Source organism: Haemaphysalis longicornis, unplaced genomic scaffold, assembly GCF_048455015.1.
Source record: "Haemaphysalis longicornis isolate Haplotype H1 unplaced genomic scaffold, Haemaphysalis longicornis Haplotype H1 scaffold_3, whole genome shotgun sequence".
NCBI classification, from domain to species: Eukaryota; Metazoa; Arthropoda; class Arachnida; order Ixodida; family Ixodidae; genus Haemaphysalis; species Haemaphysalis longicornis.
The window spans coordinates 213,641,777-213,655,784 of record NW_027526335.1 but is presented as its reverse complement, the minus strand read 5'-3'; the positions used below and the strand labels follow the sequence as shown (position 1 = coordinate 213,655,784).

Genomic DNA, 14,008 nt, shown 5'->3' with positions numbered 1-14,008 from the left:
CTTCACACTCTTCGGAAGTACGGTAGAGACAGGCGCCATTCCATGCGGTGATAACTTCCAACCGAACAGACGCTGGGGGGCTTCGCCCTTCGACTGGTTGTTATCTTTGGATGTGAGACACAATGTCCTCACCTGTCAGCTCACGTCACACCACTGCACTTGGGTCCGCATCGATGAACTATGCAAAGAAGGCATCTTCTGAAACACCCGCCATGTGGTAGTTAGATTGGTTTCTCCTAGTTTTCCCCAATACAGCAAAATCTCGATGGTACGAATCTCGCGGTACTGCGAAAAATATTCGTATCATCCGAAATTCGTATGAACCAAAACAGGCAAAAAAACTTGAGCACTAAAAGAAGTTTTCGTTTATTTCTTTTCTTACTTTCGTGTGAAGAAATCCTTGGAAGTTTTTCTGCTTTTATTGACCTCCATGTCGTCGAGCTGTCCTTTCTAGACTTTCATCTCCTCACTCACGCTACCCAAGCTCACTACAGGAGCGTTTTTGCACGCGCTTCGTGCGCCTGGGCGTTGCGTGCGTGCGACATTTTCACGGCCGCGTGGGCGATTCCGTCACCTGTGCCTCGTGGCCTCGGTCAAAAAATGACGCGCGACGCGCGTGGCAGTAGGAGGAGCCTCATGACTTGTGCCAATTGGAAGGCGTGCGCCTCATGGCGGTAGTTTCGAAGCACTCGAGACGCTGGCTGGCACCGCCGGAGATGTTTAGTCTTAGCACCCCGGCAGATATTTCATGGGCGCTTTCACTAGCGGCATGGATGACGTTTTATAGCACTGTTTCCACCCACATTATTAGCTCATTTGCCGCATAAGAAAATTCGTGTGTGCTTTGAGCGGCATTTTATGCCCCTGTCACACGGGCACTTTCAATCGCGTTTGAGTCGATCCGGATCGAGCTCAATCCGGATCGGGCACCTGCTACACGGCAGTTTCAATCGTGATCAAGCTCGATCCCGCTTGAACTCAATCCTGGTTTCTCAAGCACGATCGAGGCTTCCAAGCGCGATCGAACGAAAGCGGCGATACTCTCGTCCCCGCTCAGTAATGGCACAGAATGTGACAACTTCAACTAACGCCACAAATTGTGTCAAATGACTTGACCCAAATAAGCGTGAGGTAATATTTTTATAGTTACGTATACCTACCACCGCGCGAAGTTACCAGACGCCAGCCGCAAGTACATGGTTAGCGCCATCTGGCGAACACGAGCGCAACCCGTGCAACTTCTCAATCGCGATTGAAACGTGCCGTGTAGCAGCGGGAGTACGTCGAGCACGCTTGAAAACTCGGATCGCGATTAACTTCAATCGCGATTGAAAGTGCCCGTGTGTCAGGGGTATTAGAGAGCGGTTAGAAGCGGTCGCTCGAGCACCCCGCACCACTTCGTAACCAAAGCCGCAGGCATGTTGCCGTGGCCGGCTGCTCCCCGCGGTTCCTGCGGGTGGTTTCGCGGCGGTGTCAGCGCGGCACATTTTTGCATGCAGAAAACAACAGCCCGGCCATTCCTGGAGAAAGAGCGGCAAAGAGGGTAGAGATAACCCGTACGCCGTCGTCGCTTGATGGTTTGGCAGTCGGGTGCCACACCGGCTTGTTCGTATCATCCGACAGGCCGCGCAGGTCCGTTTGTAAGAGCCGAAATTTTCCACATTGCAAACAATGCAATTTCGCCGGGACTTGTCAGAAATTCATATCATCCTGATATTCGTATCACCCAGAATCGTATCATCGAGATTCCACTGTACTGTTAGCTGCTTGTTCCATTTTTCTCTTCGTTCCACAGGTGTGGGCAGTGGGTGCATTTCTCTGGCTTTGTACAGGGCGACAAGTTGTGGCACAGTGGTGCAGCCTTGTTCAAACTATCTGTGGTGGAGCCTACTTGCGAACGAATTTACTGGCTTTTTTGCACGGGGGGGCTTCGCTGGACCAAATTGTGTAGTTTTAATTATCGACAAATTCAGATTAGTGAAGATTGAATCAACGAGCTTTCACTGTATATCCACATGGTTGCACGTCTCAGCACGTGATGTCCACTGCAAGAGGCGGCCTTGCACCAGCCCGTGTGCTTGGCCGTAAGAAAACGGTGGCACAGAAAACGGCACCCTGAGGCCCGAGGGTGGTGCACGCTGGCTGGGCCCCGCCTTGGTGGCCGAGAACACTGTGGGGATGGCCGACAGGCACTGTGGCGAGATGACCTGGCATCAGCCTCGTGCGGTCAGGTTCCGCCATCGCAGGTGAGAACTTGCTTCTCGGCTAGTTGGTACATTACCACTGATAAAACTCTACGCTAAGTTGAAATTGACGAAGTTGAAGGACGGCGAGACAGAAGATACACACATACGAAAGCACAACTAACTGCTGGCTTTATGTTCGAACCCTATGGAAAAACATTGGAAAGGTGAATATAGAAAGAAAACACTCAAAACCACCACAAAACCCTATCTGTGTTCATCCTTGATAGTTGTAATGGTCGCCCCTTTTCTCGCTATCTCACTCAGAGCTCGTCGCACACGCCCACCTTCCCCTCTCTCGCACTCGCAGTCACACGAGGCGCCTCTTTCGGCAAAGGTTGAACTTCCGCTCCTTAGGAGCTCTGATGTCTGGCTGACGCATGCACCGTGGCTCCTCGATGCCGTACTGAAGGCTTCCATAACCTCCCTGGTCGTTCTGCTGTGGGAAGGTGCCAATGCTGTTGTTTCTTTGAACTGTGGTTCGCATTTGCATTTGTTGCAGTGAGCGGCCAAAATGCTGCTCAAATGCACTCCATGCGCAGCAATCCGAACAACAAGAAGGGCACACGTACGTCCCAACTGGTTAACACAGACACAACGCCAAAGACCACTCATCAACTAAACTGCTTCCTTTAATGAGGTCCAGGGGGCCAATGTTGACCTGTAGCCCTCCTATAAGGCATGCCTTGCAGCCCGGGTGTGGCGTTAGCGGAAGTAATCCCCTGCCCGCTGTGGTGGCTCAGCGGCTAAGGCGTTGTGCTGCTGAGCAAGAGGACGTGGGTTCGATTCCTGGTCGCAGCGGCCACTTTTCTGATGGAGGCGAAAAGCGAAAACGCCCGTGCGTACGAGGTTTCGGCGCACGTTAAAGATCCCCAGGTAGTCAAAATTAATCCGCGGCCCTCCACTACGGTGTGCCTCACTGCCTGCGTTGCATCGGCGCGTTAAACACCACAATCAATCAATCAATCAAGTAATCCCCTAGGTTGGATTTTGAGTTGCAGCAGTTGCCAACTTGGCAGCTATGCACATTTTCTGAGCTGGTTAGTTTGAACCGCACAAGGAAGCCACCCCAGCTTGAATTAATGGAAGTTCGAATTAATGATGAAAAAGAACAACAGTACACTGTGAGTGGAAAACATTTGGGCATGTCAACACTGTGATGCTTGAGAAAGCCGGTGACACAGCGCCTTTTGTCCTTGAAGGCGACAGCCAGCACTTCTTGCTCTAACGAGAAATTTCGCCGAAGGCTGTCTTCACCCTGGGGGCCATTCCATCCGGTGATGACTTCCAAGCGAACAGACGCCGTGGTGCTTTGCCCTTCGACTGGCTGTTATCTTTGGATGTGAGACACGATGTCCTCACCTGTCAGCTCACGTCACACCACTGCACTTGGGTCCGCATCGATGAACTATGCAAAGAAGACATCTTCCGAAACACCTGCCATGTGGTAGTTAGATTGGTTTCTCCTAGTTTTCCCCAATACAGCAAAATCTTGATGGTACGAATCTCGTGGTACGGCGAAAAATATTCGTATCATCCGAAATTCGTATGAACCAAAACAGGCAAAAAAAATTGAGCACCAAAAGAAGTTTTCACTTATTCCTTTTCTTACTTTCGCAGGAAGAAATCCTTGACGTTTTTCTGCTTTTATTGACCTCCATGTTGTCGAGCTGTCCCTTCTAGACTTTCATCTCCTCACTCAAGCTGCCCAAGCTCACTACAGGAGCGTTTTTGCACGCGCTTCGTGCGCCTGGGCGTTGCGTGCGTGCGACATTTTCACGGCCGCGTGGGCGATTCCGTCACCTGTGCCTCGTGGCCTCGGTCAAAAAATGACGCGCGACGCGCGTGGCAGTAGGAGGAGCCTCACGACTTGCGCCAATTGGAAGGCGTGCGCCTCATGGCGGTAGTTTCGAAGCGCTCCAAACGCTGGCTGGCTTCGCCGGAGATGTTTAGTCTTAGCACCCCGGCTGATATTTCATGGGCGCTTTCACTAGCGGCATGGATGACGTTTTATAGCACCGTTTCCGCCCACATTATTAGCTCATTTACCGCATAAGAAAATTCGTGTGTCAGTGCTTTGAGCGGCATTTTAGAGAGCGGTTAGAAGCAGTCGCTCGAGCGCCCCGCACCACTTCGTGACCAAAGCCGCCGCCATGTTGCCTTGGCCGGCTGCTCCTTGCGCAGCGTGCGGGTGGCCTCAGCATGGGGCGTTTTTGCACGCAGAAAACAACAGCTCAGCCGTTCTTGGAGAAAGAGCGACAAAGAGGGTAGAGAGAACCCGTACGTCGTCGTCGCGTGGTCGTTCGGCAGTCGGGAGCCTTGCCGGCTCGTCCGTTTGTAAGAGCCGAAATTTTCCACATTGCAAACAATGCAATTTCGCCGGGACTTGTCAGAAATTCGTATCATCCTGAAATTCATATCACCCAGAATCGTATCATCGAGATTCCACTGTACTATTAGCTGCTTGTTCCATTTTTCTCTTCGTTCCACAGGTGTGGGCAGTGGGTGCATTTCTCTGGCTGTGTACAGGGCGGGAAGTTGTGGCACAGTGGTGCAGCCTTGTTCAAACTATCTGTGGTGGAGCCTACTTCCGAACGAATTAATCAGCTTTTTTGCACATGGGGGCTTCGCTGGGCCAAAATGTGTAGTTTTAATTATCAACAAATTCAAATTAGTGAAGATTGAATCAACGAGCTTTCACTGTATCTCCGCATGGCTGCACGTCTCGTGCACGCGTGTCCACTGGAAGAGGCGGCCTTGCACCACCTCATGTGCTTGGCCGTAAGAAAACGGTGGCACAGAAAACGGCACCCTGAGGCCCGAGGGCGGTGCACGCTGGATGGTCCCCGCCTTGGTGGCCGAAAACTCTGTGGGGATGGCTGACAGGCACTGTGGCGAGATGAGGTAGCATCAGCCTCGTGCGGTCAGGTTCCGCCATTGCTGGTGCATAACAAGTGCCATCATTACAGCCTAGGGAGGGTTGTTTTAAGTGCAGACCACTTTAGGGGCTTGCCTTGTTGTCGTTGCTTGCTGTACATCTCCCCATTGTTTAGCGCAAAGAAAACTGCAGGTACATTTGACCCAAAATATATGTAATTAACCGGCAGCGTTGGCAAGACGTTGATTTAGTTTGGAACGCTGGTTGGGTTGGTTTTTGTGATAGTGAGCAAAAAAAAAGTGCCAGTGCAACGCCGGCTTGTGCGGGAGCACAAAAAGAACAGAATTCCCGCTGGTGCAGTTTGAGGCAGGAGGTGCGCGAGCACTGTGGGGGCGGAAAACCTGAATTGCCCTGGGTGGTAGCAGTGGGCGGATGACGGCACCGCAGCCCATTATGGCAAATCACTGCTCTGCACTTCCGACAGCTTTCATACTGAGTGAAGCAGCTTTTTGGAAAGAAAGTGAACTAGTAGTATTGGACGATGAGACCAGATGTCAATGCGCTTTTGCACCTATGTTGTCCTGCCCCTTCATTCAGTGAGGAAACACGTGTGGCACGCCTGTAAAGGCCCTGTGCTGCAGTTGTCCTTTTCAAGGGCTGCGGCGTTGCCAGGGTGGCTGAGTGTGTGCCCTGTGGATTGGTGATGCAGGCTGCACGACCGCAAGATGTGCGTGCTGGGGCTGTGCACCCTGATTGGGCAGGCGTCCAAGCCGCAGGCCCTCTCCGAGATGGCCCCCCAGGTGCTGCCTTCCCTGCTGGTGCTGTTCGACGGGCTCAAGCGGGCCTACGCCTGTGCGTACCACCCTCCTCCTCCTCTCGGCCCTCCTTTGCCAGGCATGCGGGGAGCTGGGGCTGCTGTGGCGCTTGCAGAGCTGGGCAGCCAACTGAAACAACAGGGAAGAGAAATCCGCTCTGGGGACATGTTTGTTTGGCCTCTGAAAGTTCTGTAACCACTGTGGTAGAGGGAGGAGGTTGCACTGCCTAGCGGAGGCTTTAGCGAACCCACACAGTTGGCTGATTATGTGGCACTAGGCAAGCTGGTAAACAAAACGATGTTTCGCCCGCTCTTGGCATGTGGAGCAGCTGCCTGGTGTGTCTGATACCGTTCTTGTTCCAACGTACTGGTGGTCAAAGAATGGGCGACAAAGGACTAACACAAAGTGCACTCAGTTCTTGAAAACACCATGTTTGCTTGGGTGTAGTGCATACTTGGTTTTTATGACAAAAAATGGAAAGGGAATCGTTGGGAGTAGAGGGGGGTGTATTTTCACCAGGCAAGTTAGTGGGATGCCTGAGCTGCATTTATTAGCGCACCAAGTCAGCCGTTGGTTGCTCTCTAACGGCAATATGTGTACGAACCCAATATGCGGACCAAGCCTCCTAATCTGTGTTCCGAAAATGGAAAAAATTACAGCTTAGCCAGGGGCTGGCACTAGGCATCAGTCTAGATTGGGGATGCGCTGCTCAGTATTTTGCCAGTTTTGCAAACATGTGATTGGGACCAAGAGTGCCGCCTCTACTGGATGCTGAATCGCACTTCACTTGGGGCCGCTGCAAGATCGAAGAGTGCAAAAACGATGCACATCCACAAGCGGCCTGTGGACGCACAATGCTGGGGAGCAGAGGGGAGCCAGTTTTTCTGTGCAGTGGGCAGCAGAAAAGCAGTGTGTGTGTCCTTGTCCTGCAGACCGGGCTCAGGAGGAAGAGGAATCTGACGACGAAGAGGAGGATGACGACGAAGGAGGTGAGCCTCTTCTTCCTCTCTCTGGGGCCACCTGAGCAGTGTAGACCGCTAATAACGTTTGTCTAGGCAGCCACAAAAATCCACACTATAATCGGGAGCGCACTACAGTAATCCCTCGTTATAACAAAGTCAGCGGGACCGTGAAAAATTTCGTTATAAGCGATATTTCGATATAAGCAACCATTCGAGAAAAGTTAACTAGTTGAGATTCAACTGCACCACAAGTGCGAAGAATAAAAACCCAATGTATTCAGTGGAGCAAAACTTTACTCAGGTGCAGAAAAGGCATTGAGCTTTGGCCTTTTCAGTTTTTTGCCTGGCGCGAGCCACCCCTGCTCCAATTGGCCCAAGCAGTGACTTGCATCCGAACGCCTCGCAGACTGCATGTAAAGGGGAAGGCAGGGGCCACTTTTACATATGGGGCAGGTGCGGGCGTCACGGAACGCTACGAGAGTTTTGCGCTGGAAAGCGCCGCCAATGCCGTGGATGGAGTTAGAGGTTGTGTTTGTTGAGCTCCAAAGACGATTAACTGCTCCTTGTGGATACACAATGCAATCACGAAAACTGACCGGTTTTGCACTAGGAACCTTGCATGGTCACTGGGCCATTTTTTCACGAGGTGTGCAGCAGTGAAGTTTGGGAAACAAAAATTTTTCCTCGCCCCACTGTCAACGACACTGCTAATTCTGCGGTTCGAGTGTCGGTGGTTGCGCACCATCGCTCCAGGCTATTGAACAATGTCTAGGAACAAAATTCAATCACCCTACCACGGTTTTGGGCCGTTTCTCTGAGTCAGACGGCAAATAGAGCGTGACCGGCCCGAGAAAATCGCCTGGGAAACACCAGCTTGTTAACCCACCATGTTGGCCACCTGACTCGCCGCTGGGTCGCCGCCGCTCGGAGACGCCTTTGCTCGCCACACTTCGCCCTAAGCGGGCCCAGCTCTTCGTGCGCTTCGAGTAATGCGATCTGAAATGCATGCATTTGGGTTGGGACCAGAAGAAATTTTGAATAAAGCGGTATTTCGAGTAAAGCGAGTTCGTTATAACGAGGGATTACTGTATATACAGTACAACATGCGCGAATCCAATCACATCACAATCTACCTTTCAATCATTCTTTGTTTATCATCACTCAAACGAAGGCCTCTTAAAAATAGTGGCGAGGTCTTTATTTCGTCTTTTTTATCCCCATCAGACACTACTGCAGGCTCTTACAAACCGTGAGCGCGGCTTTAACTTCTTTGTGCTTGCGTTTTGAACGAGGACGTCTGCGTTTCTTAGCATCTATGAAGAGATGCCGCGGGGCAACGTGATACGAATGCTAGTGGGAATTTTTTTTTTCAACCCCAGCTCGCGTTTGCCATGTGGAAGGCCGTTGCTTACCAGCACTCCGTTCGGCGGAGAGCACGGTGTATTCAAGCGCGCCAGGCGCAAGGCCATCTCTCAAACACTACTCCCACTGTTGTTGGGCCGGTTTTGCACGCGTTCGCGCAGCCCGTGGTTGTCCGTTCGTTGAAGGAGCAGCAGTCAGTCTAATAAGTTGTTGAGACCTTGCTTTTTGCCATTTCGAGAAGTTTCTCATCACTTCGTTCTGTGGTGGTTTTGGTTCCGCTTCGCCATGGGACGGTGTGCCAGTTATGCAGCCGTTTTTAGGTTGAGAGCTATCGAATATGCTCTAGAGCACAGCAACCGTGCCGCAAGCAGGCACTTTTCTGTCAACGAGTTTAGCGTGCCCTCTTGGAGACGGCAGCATGGGGAACTGAAGGCGACCAGCAAGACGTGCAGAAGTTCTGATGTCAGTGCCTGATGTCAATGCTGTAGCCTTTGGGCGTGTCTTTGAACAAGCCATTCAAAGATAATGTTCGAAGAACTGCTTTCTTTATTGTCAAAGTTTTGTTTGCACTGTACCCGTCATGAATCTTTGAAGGCTGTACGCAGAGTGGATGGCCGGAGGCTAGCACACTCTGACACCGGCTGTAAAGATAAAGAGGCCATCAATAGAGCTGCTGTGCAGCTGGATATCAGAAGCGTAGGGAATGATCGCTGCAGATGTTGTTGTCAAGAGCTTCAAGAAAATGGGCATATCAAATGCCCGAGATGCGACTAAAGACCACTTGGTGTGGGGTGAAGACGAGGCCTGTGGAGCCGACATGGAATCCGAGGTGACGAAGGGCAGCGACCAGTGATTTTAGCAGCACTGACTTGGACTAGGTCTGTTCGCACTTGGGTCCCCCACTACCAAATGCAGGGTGGTAAAGTTTGGCGGCGGCTGGCCGCAGCGAATAAAGTTTTGTGCTTCGTGCCTATGTCCACCTCGTACTTTTATTACGACAGGAAGTCCTGTTTGAAAATCTCTAAGTTATGTATAATACCTATTCAGATCTTAAGCTCATTTTTACCTCTCAAAAGTTTTTTTCCCCGCATAATTATCGCACCCTCTAACTTCACACCAATTTTTCCGGAAAAAAAGTGCAACGATCACGCAAGTAAATATGGTAAATCTTGCTATATTTTGTGGCTTTGGAATTTCATGGTCATTTCGTTTCATGGAGCCTGAAGGAAACAGCAAAGCAGGGATTTTTCAAGGTTTCTCGGGGACCTCGTCGATCACCTTAGTGAGGTGCTGTGCGCGAGGACTTCATTATTATTTCACTCACTCCTTGCGGGTCTTCTTTATGCCTTACAATGTTTTGGCAAAGCCTCAAAAATTTTCAGAGAGCAAGAACGATCTCGGGGATGTAATGTCTGTTGGTTGGCCACCTCGTTCAGATTTGAGTGAGCCCTGGTCTGGTGATCTTCTGTCCCTGTTGTGACTCTGCTAAGGGTGCCAGCTAACTCCAATCGAGCCAGCTGCAGAGCGTAGCGACAAGACCTTGGAGGGCAGACTTGAGGCCTGAGCTGGCCACGGTCGATCAGAGAATCGTCGAAAAGCTGGTGGTGTCCTTGTCGCAGAGGTGCTGGACTCTGACGAGGACGACATTGACGACGAGAGCCAGGAGTACCTGGCACGGCTAGCACGGCGAGCCAAGAAGGAGAGCCCCTTCCCTGTCGTCTCGGCCACCATCGAGGACGACCCTGAGGATGACGACGACGACGAGGACGAGGAGGACGACGAGGAGGAGACGGCCCTGGAGTCGTTCACCACGCCCCTGGACGACGAGGACTGCCCCGTGGACGAGTACCAGGTCTTCAAGGAGGTCATGCACGGTAAGAGGTCTCCTGGGCGTTGCTTGGTTCAGCGTGTCTGCTGCAAATGCTGTGGCAGCAATTCACAACCACACCCAGCTCCTGCCGGGCACCTGCTCAAGCTGGGCTGGGCTAAAAATGCTTTGCTGCAACAGTGCACTTTTGCATGGGACAGGCTAGCGCGCATGTTTGGGGAGCCCCGTCAAGTGTGAACCAACTTGCGGCCATTTACTGCGCCTTCCTAGCAAGGCATTGCTTTGGTGCCTCTCAGAAATTGTACAGATTTACGTGCGAATTTACCCCCATGGATGTTGGTGGTGTGGTGTGCAGGCATCCAGAGCACGGACCCGATGTGGTTTGGCGCCCTGACCTCGGGCTTGTCGGCCGACCAGCAGAAGTCCCTGCAGGAGATCTACGTGCTGGCCGACCAGAGGAAGGCTGCGGCAGGTGAGAGAGGAGGTCCCTCCTCTGTGCGGGACGGCCGTGTCTCGTAATTGGGGCTCTTCTGAGGGAATGCGAAGCGAATAAAGTTCAACCTGGATGTAACAAAGTTGACAAAATCTCACAAGTTTTCGTTGCATCCAGGTACATGCAGGTTGTGAGTTAAGGCTCGCATGAATGAAGCAGAAACGAAACCAGAGTGCTAGACATCAGTGAAAGTGAACTCGCCCTTCAAGGACTTATTTCACAGTAGAAGACTGCGTGATTTGCACCTGCATCTTTCGCCCGAGCTTAGGCACTACACTTACCTCCGAATTCACAAGCATAACTTAACACTTTTGCCTTTAGAAACTTTTTGCTTCCAAATTCGTTTCGAGAGCCACACTTACGCTGAAAAGGAGCCTTTTCGCGAATTTGATGCTCACTTCTGCACTCAAATTGTTGAGAGGGTGCTAGCTGGAATACTGTACTACCGGGTGGCAATGGCATTTACTAGCTTCTCTTGAAAAGAGAAAAGGTTTCATTTTCTGGCAGCAGAACTTGTCACAGACGAACCAACACCACAGATAGCAGTGAAGACGCGTGACTAGACAAAACTTAAGTCAAAACTTAAGTCTCAAACTGACACCGCACTTAGACGCGGGTATGCACGGCTGTTTGCGGTGCGGGGAAAAAAAAAAAAAAAAAAGGTCTAATGTAGCTACCCTTATTGCGACGTGGTGTCGCACTGCACAAGCGGAACCTAAGTGGGTGCTGCGTTAGCCATCGGATGGCGCTAGCCACTTCGTTTATCATCATCACCATGACTAATTTTGTGTTCAGCGATTCTATACTCGGTGACAACTTAAGAACGGCACCGGAAGTTGCCGCTGTGCTTTATCACCGTAGCCGGATGTTTCTCCGCGCGGCGCAAGTAGGGCGTTACTGGGAATATTTTGAACATGGCGTGAGCCGTTCCCGTGATTTTTTGAACTTAATATGCTTATAAACGACTCCAGTGACGACAAACAAACTGCGTGAGACAAGGCAGACGATATCACGCATTCATAGCAAACCCCTTTCAAAACGCGCGCCCACTGACATCACGGGTCTGGCACTTTGGCGGAGTGATACACTACATGAGGTGGTGCCGTTCGTGAGTTGTAACCGAGTATAGATGTTTTTGTAGTTGCTGGCTCCTTGAAGTAGTGCTTGTATTCGGTAAGTTGGTGCGTTACGCCAGCCAATTTTTAAGTAAAAGTTCAGAAAACAATAACTAATCAGCTTCATTACATAGGGGTTGCAAACACATGGGCTTCAATAGGGGTAGAAATGGGTAATGGAAAAACTTCGTCAAATCCTGGAATTCGCTACACAGAGGTTTGTCACATCCAGGTTTAGCTGTAATGGCGATTGGCTTCCAAATAGTTAGGAAGCAAACGCTGCAGTGGCAGCTGAAGTGGCCGCTTAGTCGCATGCAACAGCCGATAAATTTTGGTACAGGTGCAGGGCCATTCCCAAGGCCAGAGGTGTAGCCCGCAGAGCACCTGTGCTTTTGCCATATTTATTCAATGCTAACCGTTGTTGGGGCCCAGCTGCTGACTGGTCCCGTTGCGGGAGTGCTTGAAACGATTGCACGTGGTTTGGCCCTGTGCACTGACGCCCTCCTTCTTTTACCACGCTTGTTGCGCAGAGTCGAGGCGGATCGAGAAGAGCGGTGGCTACGTGTTCCAGAACCAGACGGTGCCGACGTCGTTCAACTTTGGTGGCAGTCCCCTGTGCTAGCTCGAACCCTCCCCTTGGACTGTGTCTTGGGCCCTTCTGCTCTTTTAATTGCCCTTGCTGCCCTCCTCTCTTCTTGCGCCCCTTCCCGCGCATGTGCTGCTTGCTCCCTCTCCCGCTCGGTGCGGGAAGCGTCTGCGTCCCTTCCCCCACGGATGCCGGGCAGAACGTTCCTATTCCACGACTCTCCGCCCTCCTCCAACACGGCGGCCAAGTGGAAACAGGTGGCCGTGCCGCGGTGGAGACAAGTGCTCCGTGGTGCCACCACTCCGCCAGCCTGGAAGATCCCAGCACCGTGCCGCGTAGTTCGAGCAGAAGTGGTGGTGATGTGTACGGGCCTCAACGGCTCCTCTCGAGACTCGGTGCTGCAGACACTGCAGAGTGACTGGGAGCAGCCCCCCGCAGTTTTTGTTTTTCTTCCGTCTTCTGTAGCCGCCTGCTTTGTTGGAAGGGGAAAGCAAACTAGGGTGGGCCATTTGTCGTGTGTGAGCGCATGTGTGTGATGCTTGCGTGTGTATTTTGATAGCAGGGAGGGGCTTTGTTGTACAGTTGCTCGCTTGGCGCCCTTCGCTCCTTTTTTTTTTTTTAATCCTTTTCCTCCTCCTTCTCCCCCCTCTTCTTCTTCTTCCATTGCAGTTGCAGAAATGCGTTGCATGTGCCCTGTGGGGCCTGAGAACTGGTTTATCGGAGGCAGGAGACGACAAAGTGGTGCCCAGCAGTGTGATGTGGGCAGCCACTGGTGTACAAAATCGGTGTTTTCCCGGGGGATGGTGCGAGTACAGTGTTTTCGGTACCGGAGGATATTTTTGTGTCACTCTCGTCGCACTCGGGTTGGGGACAGTGGCTGCAGAATCGTCGAACAGTGTGCTACGGGGGGCGGGGACAAAGCGAAGGCGGCTCAGGAGGAGAGCGCAGGGGAAATTGTCTCACTAAAATACGTTGCCTTAAAAAGGTCTGCAGGCATGCCTGGCAGGGCCAGTGTCGTTACGAGTTGACGATTGGGACTTGTGGAGTACAGACAAAATAAAAACCCTATTGATGCTAAGCGGTGTTGTGGTGTGGTCGTTACTCCGGTTCTCTCTCACCAGGTGTTTGCAGTGTACTCCGGAGTGTGTGGCAGCAGACGGGGTGGCATTGACACTTGCTGTTGACAAGCTTGTTTCTTTGATCAAAGCTTGCCCTGAATCGGTCTGGTCACTGCGGAGCCACGATTGAGCCCAGTTTGCCTACAGCTGACATGATAACATGCCGTAAACTAAGCAAGTTTGCCTTTCAGATATGTGGCACGGTAACTGTGTTTGTGGGCTGTAAGCTAACCACTCAGACACAAGGCGTGCAGGGGTGGCTGGAAGCAGTAGCTTTGGTCAGTGCACATTGGCAGAGTTGGGTGTGTGGGGGGCTTTTTACAGCGGCCATGAGCTGTGGTTCTCTGTGTCACTGCCATTAAAGCATTTCCTTTGCTCAACTGTGGGAAGAGCTCTAGATTCGATGGAGACCAACACAGTCAAGGAAGTGGGCCCCACCTTGCCTGTTCCTGCTGCATTTCCTTTCCCCAGGTCCTCTGACAGCGCAAGGCCTGCACGGAAGTTGGTGCAGTTTTGAAAGAAATGCTGTCTGTATTCTCGTAGCTAAAGAAATCTGTTCATTTAGTTGCGGGGGTGTCCTCGTTGTGCCAGGTAAGTGTTCCCCATTT

General features: G+C 51.7%; 1 protein-coding gene across 1 annotated transcript in view; it reads left to right on the top strand.

The window, feature by feature from the left end:
• The window catches only part of Msk (importin-7 msk), a 36,764-nt gene extending 23,404 nt beyond the window's left edge, over positions 1-13,360 (top strand). The window contains exons 7-11 of the mRNA XM_077705051.1: positions 5,831-5,973; positions 6,869-6,925; positions 9,880-10,134; positions 10,444-10,560; positions 12,227-13,360. Coding sequence (XP_077561177.1) covers positions 5,831-5,973; positions 6,869-6,925; positions 9,880-10,134; positions 10,444-10,560; positions 12,227-12,318 — 664 coding nt within the window. The 3' untranslated portion in view covers positions 12,319-13,360. The remainder of the gene's footprint in view (positions 1-5,830; positions 5,974-6,868; positions 6,926-9,879; positions 10,135-10,443; positions 10,561-12,226) is intronic.
• Positions 13,361-14,008: the final 648 nt, after the last annotated feature.